At 40.1% G+C, this 13,980-nt stretch overlaps 1 protein-coding gene across 1 annotated transcript in view; it reads left to right on the top strand.

Annotated features, from left to right (window-relative positions):
* Positions 1 to 13,980, top strand: part of pde4dip (phosphodiesterase 4D interacting protein) — a 256,882-nt gene that overhangs the window by 64,719 nt on the left and 178,183 nt on the right. The window contains exon 7 of the mRNA XM_087990726.1: positions 3,314 to 3,361. Within this exon, the coding sequence (XP_087846852.1) occupies positions 3,314 to 3,361 (48 nt within the window). The remainder of the gene's footprint in view (positions 1 to 3,313; positions 3,362 to 13,980) is intronic.

The following is a 13,980-nucleotide window of genomic DNA, read 5'->3' as shown; positions in this document are numbered from 1 at the left end:
ATAGTTTACAACACAAAATAGGTCTGAAGTGTTATAGAGTGTAGTGAAACAGCTTTGTTTCCATTGCACTGGAAAGGCATTTGAGATCAGCTGAATCTGGGTTTTTTTAAATCCAAAACAATCCTTATATGAATGTAACAATTTGTTTCATTATTTTACTGAAGCTCTAAGTAGAGAATTTCAATTAATCAATTTGTCCAGAGTGGTGAATTAAAGAGATGCACATTATTCAATACTAAAGTGTAAGCTTTGGTTCTCTAATAGCTCCTTTATTAGAGAGTTGTGGGTTCAGATTCTATTTCAGGGATTAAGTACATAATATGGACTCTGTGATTGTCGTGTTTCTGATTAATGCTGCATTTCCGATGTCACTTTAAATAATGGAATTGTCTGTTTGTTCAGGATTTAGAAGATCCTGTGCCAAAAGCCAATTAACCAGTGTCTTATATTTACCTACATTACAATAGTGAGTAACTTCAGAATAATAAAGCCATAGAGTTTTCACAGCACAGGAAGAAGTCCTTGGGCCATCAGGTCTGCGCCAGTCATCAAACATCCTTCTATTCTGATCCCATTTTTCAGCACTTCGCCCATAGCCTTATGTGCTGTAGTGTTTCAGGTGTTCATCTAAGTAGTTCTTAAAAGTCTTGAGCATTCTTCCTCTACCACCTTTCAGACAGTGATTTCCAGATGCTCACAACCCTATGGGTGAAAAAATGTTTCCTCAAATTACTTCTCAAACCTCCTTGACATAAAACTGTGACCCTGGCTATTGACATGTCTAATAAAGGGAAATGTTTCTCCCTACCTACCCTGTCTCTATCTCTCAGAACTCAATCAGAATGTTTTTCCAATATTGTCCCTCCCTGTTAGACTGGTTGACCTGCAGTTTCCTAGTTTATTCCTGTCACCCTCTTAGATAATGATACAACATGAACTGTCCTTCAGTCCTCTGGCAACTCCCCTGTGACCAGAGAGGATGTAAAAATCAATGTCAAGAGTTCCTGCAGTCTTCTCTCTTGCCTCTCACAGCAAACTTGGATATAACTCATCCAGGCCTCGAGGTTTATTGAACTTCAAGCCTGCTATAACCTCTTACACCTCCTCCCTCTTAACAATAATTTGTTCAAGTATATCATAGTGCTCCTTCCTGATTCCAAGACCTACATTGTCCTTCTCTATTGTGATATTTATTTATTTAAAACCTAAGCTACATCTTCCGGCTCCATACAAACTAATGGGCCCTGCTCTTTATTTGGTCATTTGCTTGCTCCTAATATACTTATAAAATGTCTTTGGATTTTTCCTAATGTTATCTGCCAGTGTTTTCTCATGTCCCCTTTTTTGCTCTCCTAATTTCTTTATTATGCAATCCCTTGCACTTTCTATACTCCTCTCTGGCATCTGCTGTTTTGAGCTGTTAGTATTTACCATAAGCTTCCTTTTTATTTTTTATAATCCAATTCTGTACATACTTTGACATCAAGGCGTCTCTGGACTTGCTGGTCTTACCTTTCACCTTTACGGGAACATGTGGCCCAGCAAACTCGCTGTCACCTTTTTGAATATTTTCCAATGCTTTGATGTCAATTTTCCTGCAACTAGCTACTGTTAGTCCACTTTGGCCAGATCCTGTTTTATCTTCTTAATATGAATCTTGCTCCAGCTCAGGATCTCATTATCATTGAAATGCTCCCCCTGAAATGGACACATTTCAAGAATTCTACCCCATTCTGTATCTATACTTTGGGACATCTTGATTATTCTTATACATTTTCTGTCTGGAGATAATGTAAAGTTATTAAATTTACTGCATTTATTTTAATAATTCCTCAATTATCTGTGTATTTGTAAGGACTGGTGGCATATTCATGTGAACATAGAATAATAGGAACAGGCCCTTTAGCCGACCATATATGCATCAACCATGATGCCATTCTAAACTAATCCCATTTGCTTGCACATAGTCTGTATCCCTCTATTTTCTGCTTGTTATGTGTCAATGTAAGTGACTGAAAAGTTTGTGGGTAAATCACCACAAGTAACCTTTAATTTGGCTACTTGTTAAAAAATCTCATAATCAAGTACTGGAATAATAATTTAAGCTTTATTACGTGTGGCAAGCAAAATAACACCTCTCAAGTAAACAAGTTGAGCCTCCCAACCCAACTTGGTTGTGACCTGATTAATAGTAGAACTTGGCCACGATGCCAGTCTACAGTGTCGGTCTCTGAAAGTGTCCAGGGTTTGATCCTGATACAGTTTGTTCTTCAAAGTTCTGCTAAAAGGGGAGTTCTCATGTTTGATTCTTAGATTTTCATCTTTCAGCCTATGAAGCGATATATTGATGATTCTTTTGAGTCCTTTCATCCAAGATATTGATCATTCTCTTGAAATCCTTGAGACTGTAGCTTGCTTCCTTACCAGAAGTAACTTCTTTGTTCCTTGTTACATTTGGCCTTAAATGACTAATCAAAGGCACTCCTTAAATGTTTCTGCAGAGGAATCCTTCTCTTTTGTGGCAATAAAGCATCCAGTTTATCAGGCAGTTGTCAAAGTAGTTTTGTTTGTATAATCTTGACTCCCTGCAAAACATGGCTAATTGCCTTATCTCTATGTAACAGCCTATTTTTGTTGCTTAACAGCTTATTCCTGACAGTCATTGCTGCTGCTGCTTTCTTTGTGTAACAGTTTATCTTTTGATTCATTCAATCCATGAATAGTTAATAAAGTTCTGAAATCTATAATATCACGTGTTGCTATCATATCTGATCCTACTACTTCTCTTGGCAGCATGTTCCAGGCACTTGACACCTTTGTGTAAGACAAAAAGCATTGCCTCACACATCTCCTTTAAACTGTTCCTCTCTCACCTTAAACGTAGTATTTAACATTTCCACCGTGGGGTAAAACATCATCCATGTTTCTCATAATTTTACTTCTATCAGCCTACCCTCAGCCTCTGACACTCTAGTGAAAACAATTCAAGTTTGTTCAATCTCTCCTAAAATCTAATTCACTCCAATGTAACTACTGTACATCCTAGTAAACCTTGTGTGCACCTTCTTTGAAGCATCCATATCCTTCCTATAGTGTGATGACCAGAACTGCAAACAATACTCCAAATGTGGTCTACTAAAGTATTACATGCTACTATTTAAATGCCTTTTGAAATTAGCAAATGAATAAAGGGCCAAAAAATATTTGGAGGCATTGGTTCAAGGATGAATGTTGTCTAGGACTCTTGAAGAATGTTCTGATCATCCTTTGGTTCAGTATCTCACCTGAAAACATGTAACTTTTGACAATGCAGCAATCCCTCAACTACAGTATTTTGAAGCAAGAGGCTAAATTGTTTGAGGTAAGAAAACTACCATGAAGTCTAGCTAACAAAACATGTCTGCAATAAAGTTTGTGCATGCTCAGTGTCTATTTGCTTCTACAAGTTATGAGCAATGCAACTTATTGGAACTTTATGCTTTATTTAATGAGACAACAGTTGACTGACTATATGTTTAAGAGTCAAAGTGTGGCACTGGAAAGGCACAACAGATCAGGCAGCATCCAAAAATTAGGAGAGTCAATGTTTGGGACAAAAGGCCTTCATCAGGAATGGGAAGGGGGCTGAGAAATAAATGTGGGGGTGGGGCTGGGGCTGGGGCTGGTGGGAAGGAAGCCGGGAAGGTGACAGGTGGATGCAGATGGGGGAGTAATTGTGATGGGTCAGTAGGGATGTTGGAGTGCATGGATGGGATAGAAGATGGATGGGTCAGGCTAAGGGGGTGGTGCCGAGATGGAGGGTTGGACCTGGGATGAGGTAAGAGGAGGGGTGATTTGGAAACTAGTGAAGTTGATGCTGATGCTGTGTGATTGTAGGGTCCCAAGGCAGAAGATGAGGTGTTCTTCCTCCAGTTGGCGGATGGCTTTGATTTGGTGGTGAAGGAGGCCCAGGACTTGCACGTCCTTGGGGAAGTGGAAGAGGGAGTTGAAGTAGTTGGCTAAAGGGAGTTGGGATATGTTTAAGAGTCTAATCTCTTCTTGCAAGATTAGTTAATCTCCTTCATTTAATGGATTCACTATTGCACAAATGTTTCATGAAGATGCACATCAATATATTTGGAATTATGGGATGATCATGTTGAAAACATTGCATTGAGTCAAATTCAACACTAGAGCAATGTCAAACACTATTTTAATGAAAGGTCAGTGCAATTGTACCACTCAAACAAAATGATTTTTTGCGAGGCATTAAGACTTCAAATATAGACTATTCGGTGGCATGGTGGCTCAGTGGTTAGCACTGCTGCCTCACAGCACCAGGAACCTGGGTTTGATTCCATCCTCAGGTGACTGTCTGTATGGAGTTTCACATTCTCCCTGTGTCTGTGTGGGTTTCCTCCCACAATCTAAAGATGTGCAGGTTAAGCGAATTGGCCATGCTAAATTGCCCATAGTGCACAGGGATTCATAGGTTAGTTGCATTAGTCAGGGGTAAATATAGGATAAGGGATTGGTTACTTTTCAGAGGGTTCGGTGTGGACTTGTTGGGCCAAAGGGCCTGTTTCCACACTGTAAGGATTCTGTTCACAGACATATTTTCTCTCATTGTTGTGCTCCAGCATGTTAAAAGAAGGATCATGAGAAAGTCATCGTAATTCTGTGTGGCCCTTCCACTATTCCAGTGGTCAAGATCAGCAAATTAGAAAGGAAAACTGGACCTTGTGCATCTAAAAAGTCTAGTATTTCAAAACTTAGAAATACCTTTGACTTGCGTTCCTGTTTTGACCATACATTCTGTTATGTCACACATTGTTGGTTCAAACATAGGCTTGACTTTCTGCACCTTTTTGGAACAAAGTTCCATCAGAATAGGATTTTTACCCATCTTGCCAAATTTACTCCCAATCCAGATCAATTTCCTTGAGTTGGGATCATTGAAAAGGTGCATCTCAGTTGCTTGTGGATGCTTTCTGGCACCCATCAATGCAAACTAAATATTTAGGTGTTGACGCCTTTAATGGGAGATGCTGTCTGATCTTCAGAGTGCTTTAGCCCATGTAATGTTCCTTGCTTGCTCTCCTGACTCTGCAGGATGATATAGCAGTACTGCTGATTCATTCTGTTTGCATTGGTGGGTCCCTCTTAACAGCAAGCATCAGACCAGGTACTCGATATCCCAGTTATCCGTACCATTTGTTGGGAATTGGTGAATGTAAAATGACTTGCAAATCTACGCACAATAACAGAACAAAATACTGTGCACAAAATCTCTGTGCTCTTTTGTGAATTTTTGAAGTATACGGAAAGACTCTAATTAGTCTAATGTTTTTTTCTAAAGCATCATTCAATTTGTGATTTGCATTATTCAAGAAAATTTTAAATAACTATTATCTGAACGTAAAAATTTTGAGCAGGAGCAGATCATACAACTCCCAATCTTTTTCACAATTCAATAAGTTCATGTGATCTTCTGTCTTGAATCTACTTTTCTGCCTATTCCCATGTCCCCTGAAAGAAGAAAATATAGGTCCATGTCAGCCTAAACTCACTCCATAGTGGAACATATCATAATTCTTTAGGGAAAGAGCTCCATATATTCATAGTGAAGGAATTTTCACTTCATTTCAATCCTAAATAATTGATCACCTATCCTGAGGTTATGTCCATGTTATAAATTCCCTAGCCGGGGGAACAACTTTTGTCTGTCTAACCTGTCATGTCCCTTTAGAATTTGGTATGTTTCAATTAGATCACATTTGATTCTTCTCAACTCCAAATGGAATAAGCCCAATTTAGTTGGCCTCTTCTTATAAAGCAACAGCTCAGCCCAGGAATCCAATCTGGTGAACCTTCGCTGCACTGCCTCTAGGACTGCCTAGCTTTCCAATATCCTACCTCTACTGGAACGCTAGTATTAAAGCCATCAGTCCTTGGATTTTAGTCTTGTACATCTTTCTAACACTTTTTCACTGTGGATATTAATCACTTTAGGTTTTTCATTTTTATCAGTCCCTTGTCTACCCTTGCTGTCTGGGCTTCAATTGTCCTTCCTTTGATTTTTGAGACCAGCACTGCAAGCTAAATTGAAGCCATAGCTGAATCAGTAATTTTTTTTCCAAGATTGAGATCAGAGCTATAAGAAAAATGCTTCCTCTCCCTATAGATCTTAGATTTGCAATTTTTATAATCTTCAATTGTTGTCAAACCGGAATTCAGTAATGAAGAAGCATGCCTTTGTTTTATGTGCAGTATTAAAATAAATTGGGAATAGTACCTGGCCAATTAACCCTGACAAATACTTCAAAGGAGAGAGAAGCTAGGATGGAATTAGAAGTTAATAACATTCTCGCCTCATCTCTGGAATTCAGTTATTTTATTCATATTTGAATCAAGGTTGTAATGAGGTCAGGAGCTGAGTGGCCCTGTCGGAACTTAAACTGGATATCAGTGAGCAAATTATTGCTGAGCAGGTGCCACTTGCTAGTGCTGTTGATAACAGCTTCCATCACTTTACTGATGTTCAAAAGTAGACTGATGGGGTGGTAATTGGCTGAGTTACAATTTGTGTAGGCTTGGACTGTTTTCCCTGGAGCAGCGGAGACTGAGGGGTGACCTTATAAAATCGTGAGGGGCATGAATAGGATAAATAGACAAGGTCTTTTCCCTTGGATGGGTGAGTCCAGAAATAGAGAGTGTAGGTTTAGGGTGAGAGGCGAAAGATTTAAAAGGGACATACGGGGCAACTTTTTCATGCAGAGGGTGGTGTGTGTATAGAATGAGCTGTCAGAGAAAGTGTAGAGGCTAGTACAATTACAACATTTAAAAGACATTTGGATGGGCATTTGAATAGGAAGGTTTTAATGGGATATGGGAAATGGGACTAGATTAGTTTAGGATATCTGGTTGGCAAAGAATGTTTCTGGGCTGTACATTTCTATGACTTTATATCTGAGCAACTTTCCATATCTGGGTAGATGGCAGTGTTGGAACAACTTGGCTAGAGGTATAGCAGGTTCTGGAGCACAGTCATCAGTATTGTTATTGGAATGTTGTCAGAGCTCACAGCCTTTGCACTATCCAATGTCTGTAACCATTTCTTGTGATCATGTGAGTCAATCAAATTGGCTAAAGACTAGAATCTGTGATGCCAGAGACCTTTGAAGGAGGCCAAGATAGATCATCCCCTCAGCACTGCCAGCTGAAGATTGTTGCAAATGCTTCAGCCTTTTTCACTAACGTATGAGACTCTGTTGTCATTGAGGATGGAGATATTTGTGAAATCTTCTCCTCCAGTGAATTGTTTATTTGTCCAGATTGGACATGGCAGGACTGCACAACTTAGATCTGATCCATTGGTTATGGAATTACTTAGCTCTGTAATGCACTTGATGTGATTACATGGACTTTAACTAAGCTTGATAAATTTCCTCAAGAAAGTATGAGCCCAAGGAATCCAAGTAAAAGTGGCATATTGGATCCAAAATTGACTGAGAGGCGAGAAGTGGAGGGTGATGGCTCGAAGTCTCTTTTCAGTGGGGTTCCACAGGGCTCAGCGCTGGGGCCATTATTAACTTGTTTGAGGTGCACATTAACAATTTACTTAATGTGGAGAGTATGATCAAGAAATTTCTGAATAGAATCATAGAGTCATACAGATGTACAGCGTGGAAACAGACCCTTCAGTCCAACCCATCCATGCCAACCAGATATCCAAACCCAATCTAGTCCCACCTACCAGCACCCAGCCCATATCCCTCCAAACCTTTCCTATTCACATACCCATCCAGATGCCTTTTAAATAGTGTAATTGTACCAGCCTCCATCACTTCCTCTGGCAGTTCTATTCCATACTCCATACCACCCTGTGTGTGAAAAAGTTGCCCCTTAGGTCTTTTTTATATCTTTCCCCTCTCACCCTAAACCTATGCCCTCTAGTTCTGGTCTCCCTGACCCAGGGAAAAGACTTTGTCTATTTATCCTATCCATGCCCCTTATAATTTTGTAAACCTCTATAAGGTCACCCCTCAGCCTCCGATGCTCCAGGGAAAACAGTCCCAGCCTGTTCAGCCTTTCCTTATAGTTCAAATCCTCCAACCCTGGCAACATCTTTGTAAATCTTTTCTGAACCCTTTCAAGTTTCACAACATCCTTCTGATAGGAAGGAGACCAGAATTGCACACAATATAACTTCGCCCAACGGTCCCTCCAAGATCAGTTGTGAATTTCATTGTTTGTTAATTTCCCAGATGCACTCTGATGTCCAGCCATACATGAATTCAAACAGCAAAGGCAGTGTCAGTATCTTTCTGTCTCTCTCTCTCTCTCTCTCTCTCCTGCACTGACCTCACCATGTGCTTCCTTTGTCTGTTCTTCTCCCTTTTAAAACTACTGTGTTTTGACTTTTTTTTTCTAAAGTTCTAAAATAATATAACAGCATATAGAACAGTAATTGCTGCTCCTGAAATTCGAGGAAATCACCTCCAGCACCTAAAATACCTCAAAAAAGGAGCAGCTCTTACAGCCAGAAGTTTTTTCCGTCCTCCATCTTGGATTACCCAGAATCCTTTTTTGATGACATGAAAAATGGTAGGATGCTAAAACCAGCTGACCAGTCAACTGATCTAATCAGACAAAAGATCTGGTGGTAAGAGTGGAATCAATGATTGTGATAAATGGCCTCATCCTGATTTTCACTAAATTCAACTCGCAAAAGTTGGTGTTCTAGGCCAGAACGAGTTTGTGAGTGGAGAGACCTAAACACAGTTGTAAGGGCAGAATAGGTCAAAGGAAATAAAGAACTGGCTGAAAGTATGTTCTCTAAATTGCACACTCAGCTGTCTGTATTGGAGATGGAAATAAAAACAAGAAAAAAGGAACAAGTGTTATCTCCAACAATGAGCTGCATGCTGATCTCAGCTCAAAAAGATCAAGAACTTCTTTAGAATGTTTTTGTGACAGGAGAGGCAGATTGAGGAGTAGCAGATCAAGACCAGATACCCAGTAGAGAGTGTAGTTTAATGGGTTAGGAGCCTATAAAATAGAGAAGCTTTAATGGCTATGAACAAGCTATGTGGGAAACTAAGCAAAACAAAGAGCTGGACAGATGGAGAGGGTTTGCATATATACAGAGGGCAACCAGCAATGTTCCATAGGTGGCTATATATGGAGAAAGTGCTGCCTGATGGCACACTTAAGGCTAGACTTGTAGCTCAAAGTTTAGAGGAACAATTGGGTGACCCGGAAGTAAAAGTGAACTCTGCAACAGTGGGCAGGACGAAGTGAGTTTGAGAGTTTTCCTAGCACTTTTGATATCAAAGCAGCCTTTTTGGTGAGGGAACAATGTCAAAGGGAAGTATTTTTAAAGCCTCCAAAATAAGCTGGAGATACAGAAGCAAAAGTTATGGAAGTTAAACAAATATGTTTATGGGATAAATGATACATCCAGGGGTGCGGTATTTTTCAGTTAGGTAAAAACTGATTGTATTTGGCTTAAAGCAGATTCAGCAATTTTCCATTGGTACTTTGAAGAAAAACTAGAAGGCATTTTCTTAATGCACTTAGATTTCCTGAGGGTACAATGTGAGGCATTTGTAAAATTATAAACAAATTCAAAATTGAATATCGGGTTTTAAAATACATAGAATTGGATATTAGACTGAACTGGGAATAATCCTGAATCAACAGTCTTGCCTAGAGAATAGTAGTAGGATCCAAATAAATGGGGCCAGACCTACACAAAACAGACTCTACAACCAAAAACGAAGTGGATCATTCGAAAAGTTTTTAACTGTGCAATTAAACTGGTCTTATGTGTTCGACCAAATGTGTTCCATGGCGTACTAAAATTAAGCATTATGTTATAAATATACTATTATTGGAGAAGCATGTAAGGCAAATAAGAGATTTTTAAAAATTGTGTTGAAGACTGAACACTCAGATTTCCAAAGGATCCAGAATGAATGAAATTAATAATTTTTCGTGACATCTTGCACATTAATTTCTCTGATGATTATTTTAGTATTTAAGTAGGGTTTCCTCTGACTCTATTGGCATGAGTTTAGAGGGATTGTGTGGAAATACATTTTCACCCAGAGGGTGATGAGAATCTAGAACCCACTGCCTGTGGGGCTGGTAGAGGCAGAAGCACTCATCATTTAAGAAGCATTTAGATGTACACTTGTGACACCAAGGCATACAAGACAATGGGCCAGGTGCTGCAAAATGGGATTAAAATAGTTTGGTGCTTAGTTTTGACAAGTACAGATCTGAAGGACACTTTTTGGTGTGCTGTAGATGTCAATGATAGCTGCAGACACTTGCATTTGTAGAAGAGATAAATAGTGTGGGATATAGGTAAAGCAGTGTTACTTCTGCAATCATTAACTGCTTATGCAAGGTAAATGAACTCACACCAGTGTATAATTGTTTCAGCCAAGAGCTGAGTTAACAAGAATGAAAACTATGTGAAGGAAATATATAATTGTTTTTGAATTAGCTAAAGTGTGCATACAAGAATGAAATGTGCCTGCAAACAATGGTAGATGTTACAGACAAATAGATAAGGTGCTGTGAGGGGACGGGGTTATGCCTGTACAAACAATAGTTATAAGCGAAAACAAGAACAAACCACAATCAAGAGGTCATAAGGTCATAGCAAGCAAGGAAGCAGATGGCAGTAAAGGAGGGTATACCGAACAATGGTCTACAGCAGGATGTGGTCAAACGGCCTTGTGAGGCCAGAAATAGGCATTTTGTCACAGATAAGGCAACAGATAAACAAGAGTAATGGGCGCCAGTCTTAGAGAATTGGGAGATGTAAACAGGGGAGGAGCAGTGGGAGGAGGGAAGAGGAACGAATTACATAAATATTGTGTACTCGTTAAACTATTTTGTAAATAGACACCACACCCCTCTTGCAAGAGCATAATAAACGATACTACTGCTTCAGATCTTGTCTCAGACTGAAATTATTAAAGTGAGTGAGCTTCGTTTCTCACAATAGTGATGTATTTGTTGAGTATTTTAAAGGAACAAGTGACTGGTGAGTGCTGTGTTGATAACCATTCATTCAAGAACAAATGTCACTTGAACAAGAATGTCTTGGGCAGAAATTGAGGATTGATCTTCCACATCTGAAAATGATGTTGGAAACGAGATTCCAAAATTCAGTGGGTTGATCCAAGTCATCACCTGTTTGATTGCTTTACAAAAGAAGTGCTTGGCTCAACAAATTTCTGGATCTCCTCCAAGAGGGGATGTCTTGTATTATAATAAATTATGAGAACTAAAAAATTTCATAATGTAACCTTTTTTATCAAGATTGCGGTGCATAGAATTTATTACAGACTGCATAATATAAGAATATGATTTGTATTTTATTTTATGATCTTAATTAGTGTAATCAATGACAAGCTAGAATTTGGCTTGATGATTTTATTTTTGGTTTTAATGAGGTGGTCTTTCACTAAAACACAAGTATATGTTGCTGCAGATTTGGTTTTAACAATAAAGCAGGAGCTTATGATGCAAAAGAAATGAAGATGAAATTGAAAACATTGAACTATTTTATATATAACACACATTTTAAATACATTTTAAAGATTTTGTAACATGTCATCATTACATCCAGCAGTTCTCCTTTATCTACAGCATGTTACTTCCTGAAAGAACTCCGGTAAATTGGTTAAGCCTGATTTCCCTTTCATAAACCATGTTCACTCTGCTTGATTGCACTACATGTTCCCAAGTGGCCGGCTATAATTTCTTAAATAATAAGTTCTCGCATTTTCCTTTATAGCAGATATTTAATGGTAGAACAGGCTTGAGGGGCTGCGTGGCCTACTCCTAATCTTATGATATTACTAAGCTAGTTGGGCTGCAATTTCCTACTTTCTTTCTCCCTCCCTTTTTGAATAAAGCAGTTACATTCACTACTTTCTAAGGAGACCTTTCCCAAATCGGGGAATTTTGAATAATTAGAATTAGTGCATCATTAGCCACTACTTTTCAGACCGTAACATGAAAGTCTGTCAGGACTCGGGGATTTGTCAGTATGCACCTCCAGCAATATGTAGTGATTGTATATTTTACTTTTGAATTCCTCCTTCCCTTCTATTTCCTTATTTACAGCTATTTCTGACCTGTTATTTGTATCTTCTATTGTGAAAACTGATGTAAAGTACTTCTTTAATTTACCCATCATCTCCTTATCTTCCCCAGACACTCTCTTTGTCAGAATCCCACTCACTTTGTTTTTTAAAAAGAATAAAGTTAATGGAAACTTACTATCAGTTCTTTTATTTCCAGTTAGCTTTCTTTCTTATTCTAACTTTCCCATCATTAAATATTTGCCATTCTTGCTTTTTATATTCTGCGTAATCTTCTAACTCCCATTCATCTTTGTACAATTTATAGATTTTCTTTTAAGTTTAATAATATATTTAACTTTTTCTGTTAACAAGGAATGGCAGGTCCTTCCCTTGGATTTTTTTCTCAGTAAAATATAATTATTCAGTGTTGCTTATTGAATCCACTTAAAGGTCTGCCATTGCATTTCTATAGGCCTACTCCTTAACCTAATTTGCCAGTTCACTTTAGCTAGCTCTGTTTTCATACCCTGTGCCCTGCATAAAATACCTTAATGTGCTATAAATGAAGTGCAAGTAGTACCATTGAGTGAAGCTGGCACGTAGATTCATAGAGATGTACAGCACAGAAACAGACCCTTCAATCCAACTCATCCATGCTGACCAGATATCCTAAATTAATTTAATCCCATTTGCCAACACTTGGCCCAAATGCTTCTATACCCTTCCTATTCATATTCTGGATTAGTGGTGCTGGAAGAGCACAGCGGTTCAGGCAGCATCCAAGGAGCTTCAAAATCGACGTTTTGGGCAAAAGCCCTTCGTCAGGAATAAAGGCAATGAGCCTGAAGCGTGGAGAGATAAGCTAGAGGAGGGTGCGGGTGGGGAGAAAGTAGCATAGAGTACAATGGGTGAGTGGGGGAGGAGATGAAGGTGATAGGTCAGGGAGGAGAGGGTGGAGTGGATAGGTGGAAAAGGAGATAGGCAGGTAGGACAAGTCCGGACAAGTCATGGGGACAGTGCTGAGCTGGAGGTTTGGAACTAGGGTGAGGTGGGGTAAGGGGAAATGAGGAAACTGTTGAAGTCCACATTGATGCCCTGGGGTTGAAGTGTTCCAAGGCGGAAGTTCTTCCTCCAGGCGTCTGGTGGTGAGGGAGCAGCGGTGAAGGAGGCCCAGGACCTCCATGTCCTCGGCAGAGTGGGAGGGGGAGTTGAAATGTTGGGCCATGGGGCGGTGTGGTTGATTGGTGCAGGTGTCCCGGAGATGTTCCCTAAAGCGCTCTGCTAGGAGGCGCCCAGTCTCCCCAATGTAGAGGAGGCCTCATCGGGAGCAACGGATACAATAAATGATATTAGTGGATGTGCAAGTAAAACTTTGATGGATGTGGAAGGCTCCTTTAGGGCCTTGGATAGAGGTGAGGGAGGAGGTGTGGGCGCAGGTTTTACAGTTCCTGCGGTGGGAAACTGCCAGGATGGGAGGGTGGGTTGTAGGGGGGGGGCGGGGGGGGCCTGACCAGGTAGTCACGGAGGGAACAGTCTTTGCTGAAGATGGAAAGGGGTGGGGAGGGAAATATATTCCTGGTGGTGGGGTCTGTTTGGAGGTGGCGGAAATGTCGGCGGATGATTTGGTTTATGCGAAGCTTGGTAGGGTGGAAGGTGAGCACCAGGGGCGTTCTGTCCTTGTTACGGTTGGAGGGGTGGGGTCTGAGGACGGAGGTGCGGGATGTGGACAAGATGCGTTGGAGGGCATCTTTAACCACGTGGGAAGGGAAATTGCGGTCTCTAAAGAAGGAGGCCATCTGGTGTGTTCTGTGGTGGAACTGGTCCTCCTGGGAGCAGATACGGCGGAGGTGGAGGAATTGGGAATACGGGATGGCATTTTTGCAAGAGGTAG

Source organism: Chiloscyllium plagiosum, unplaced genomic scaffold, assembly GCF_037043375.1.
Source record: "Chiloscyllium plagiosum isolate Xiang-an unplaced genomic scaffold, Cpla_swu_hap1 HiC_scaffold_9, whole genome shotgun sequence".
Lineage (NCBI taxonomy): Eukaryota > Metazoa > Chordata > Chondrichthyes > Orectolobiformes > Hemiscylliidae > Chiloscyllium > Chiloscyllium plagiosum.
The sequence above is the reverse complement of the archived record's forward strand: the minus strand, read 5'-3'. Positions and strand labels throughout refer to the sequence as shown.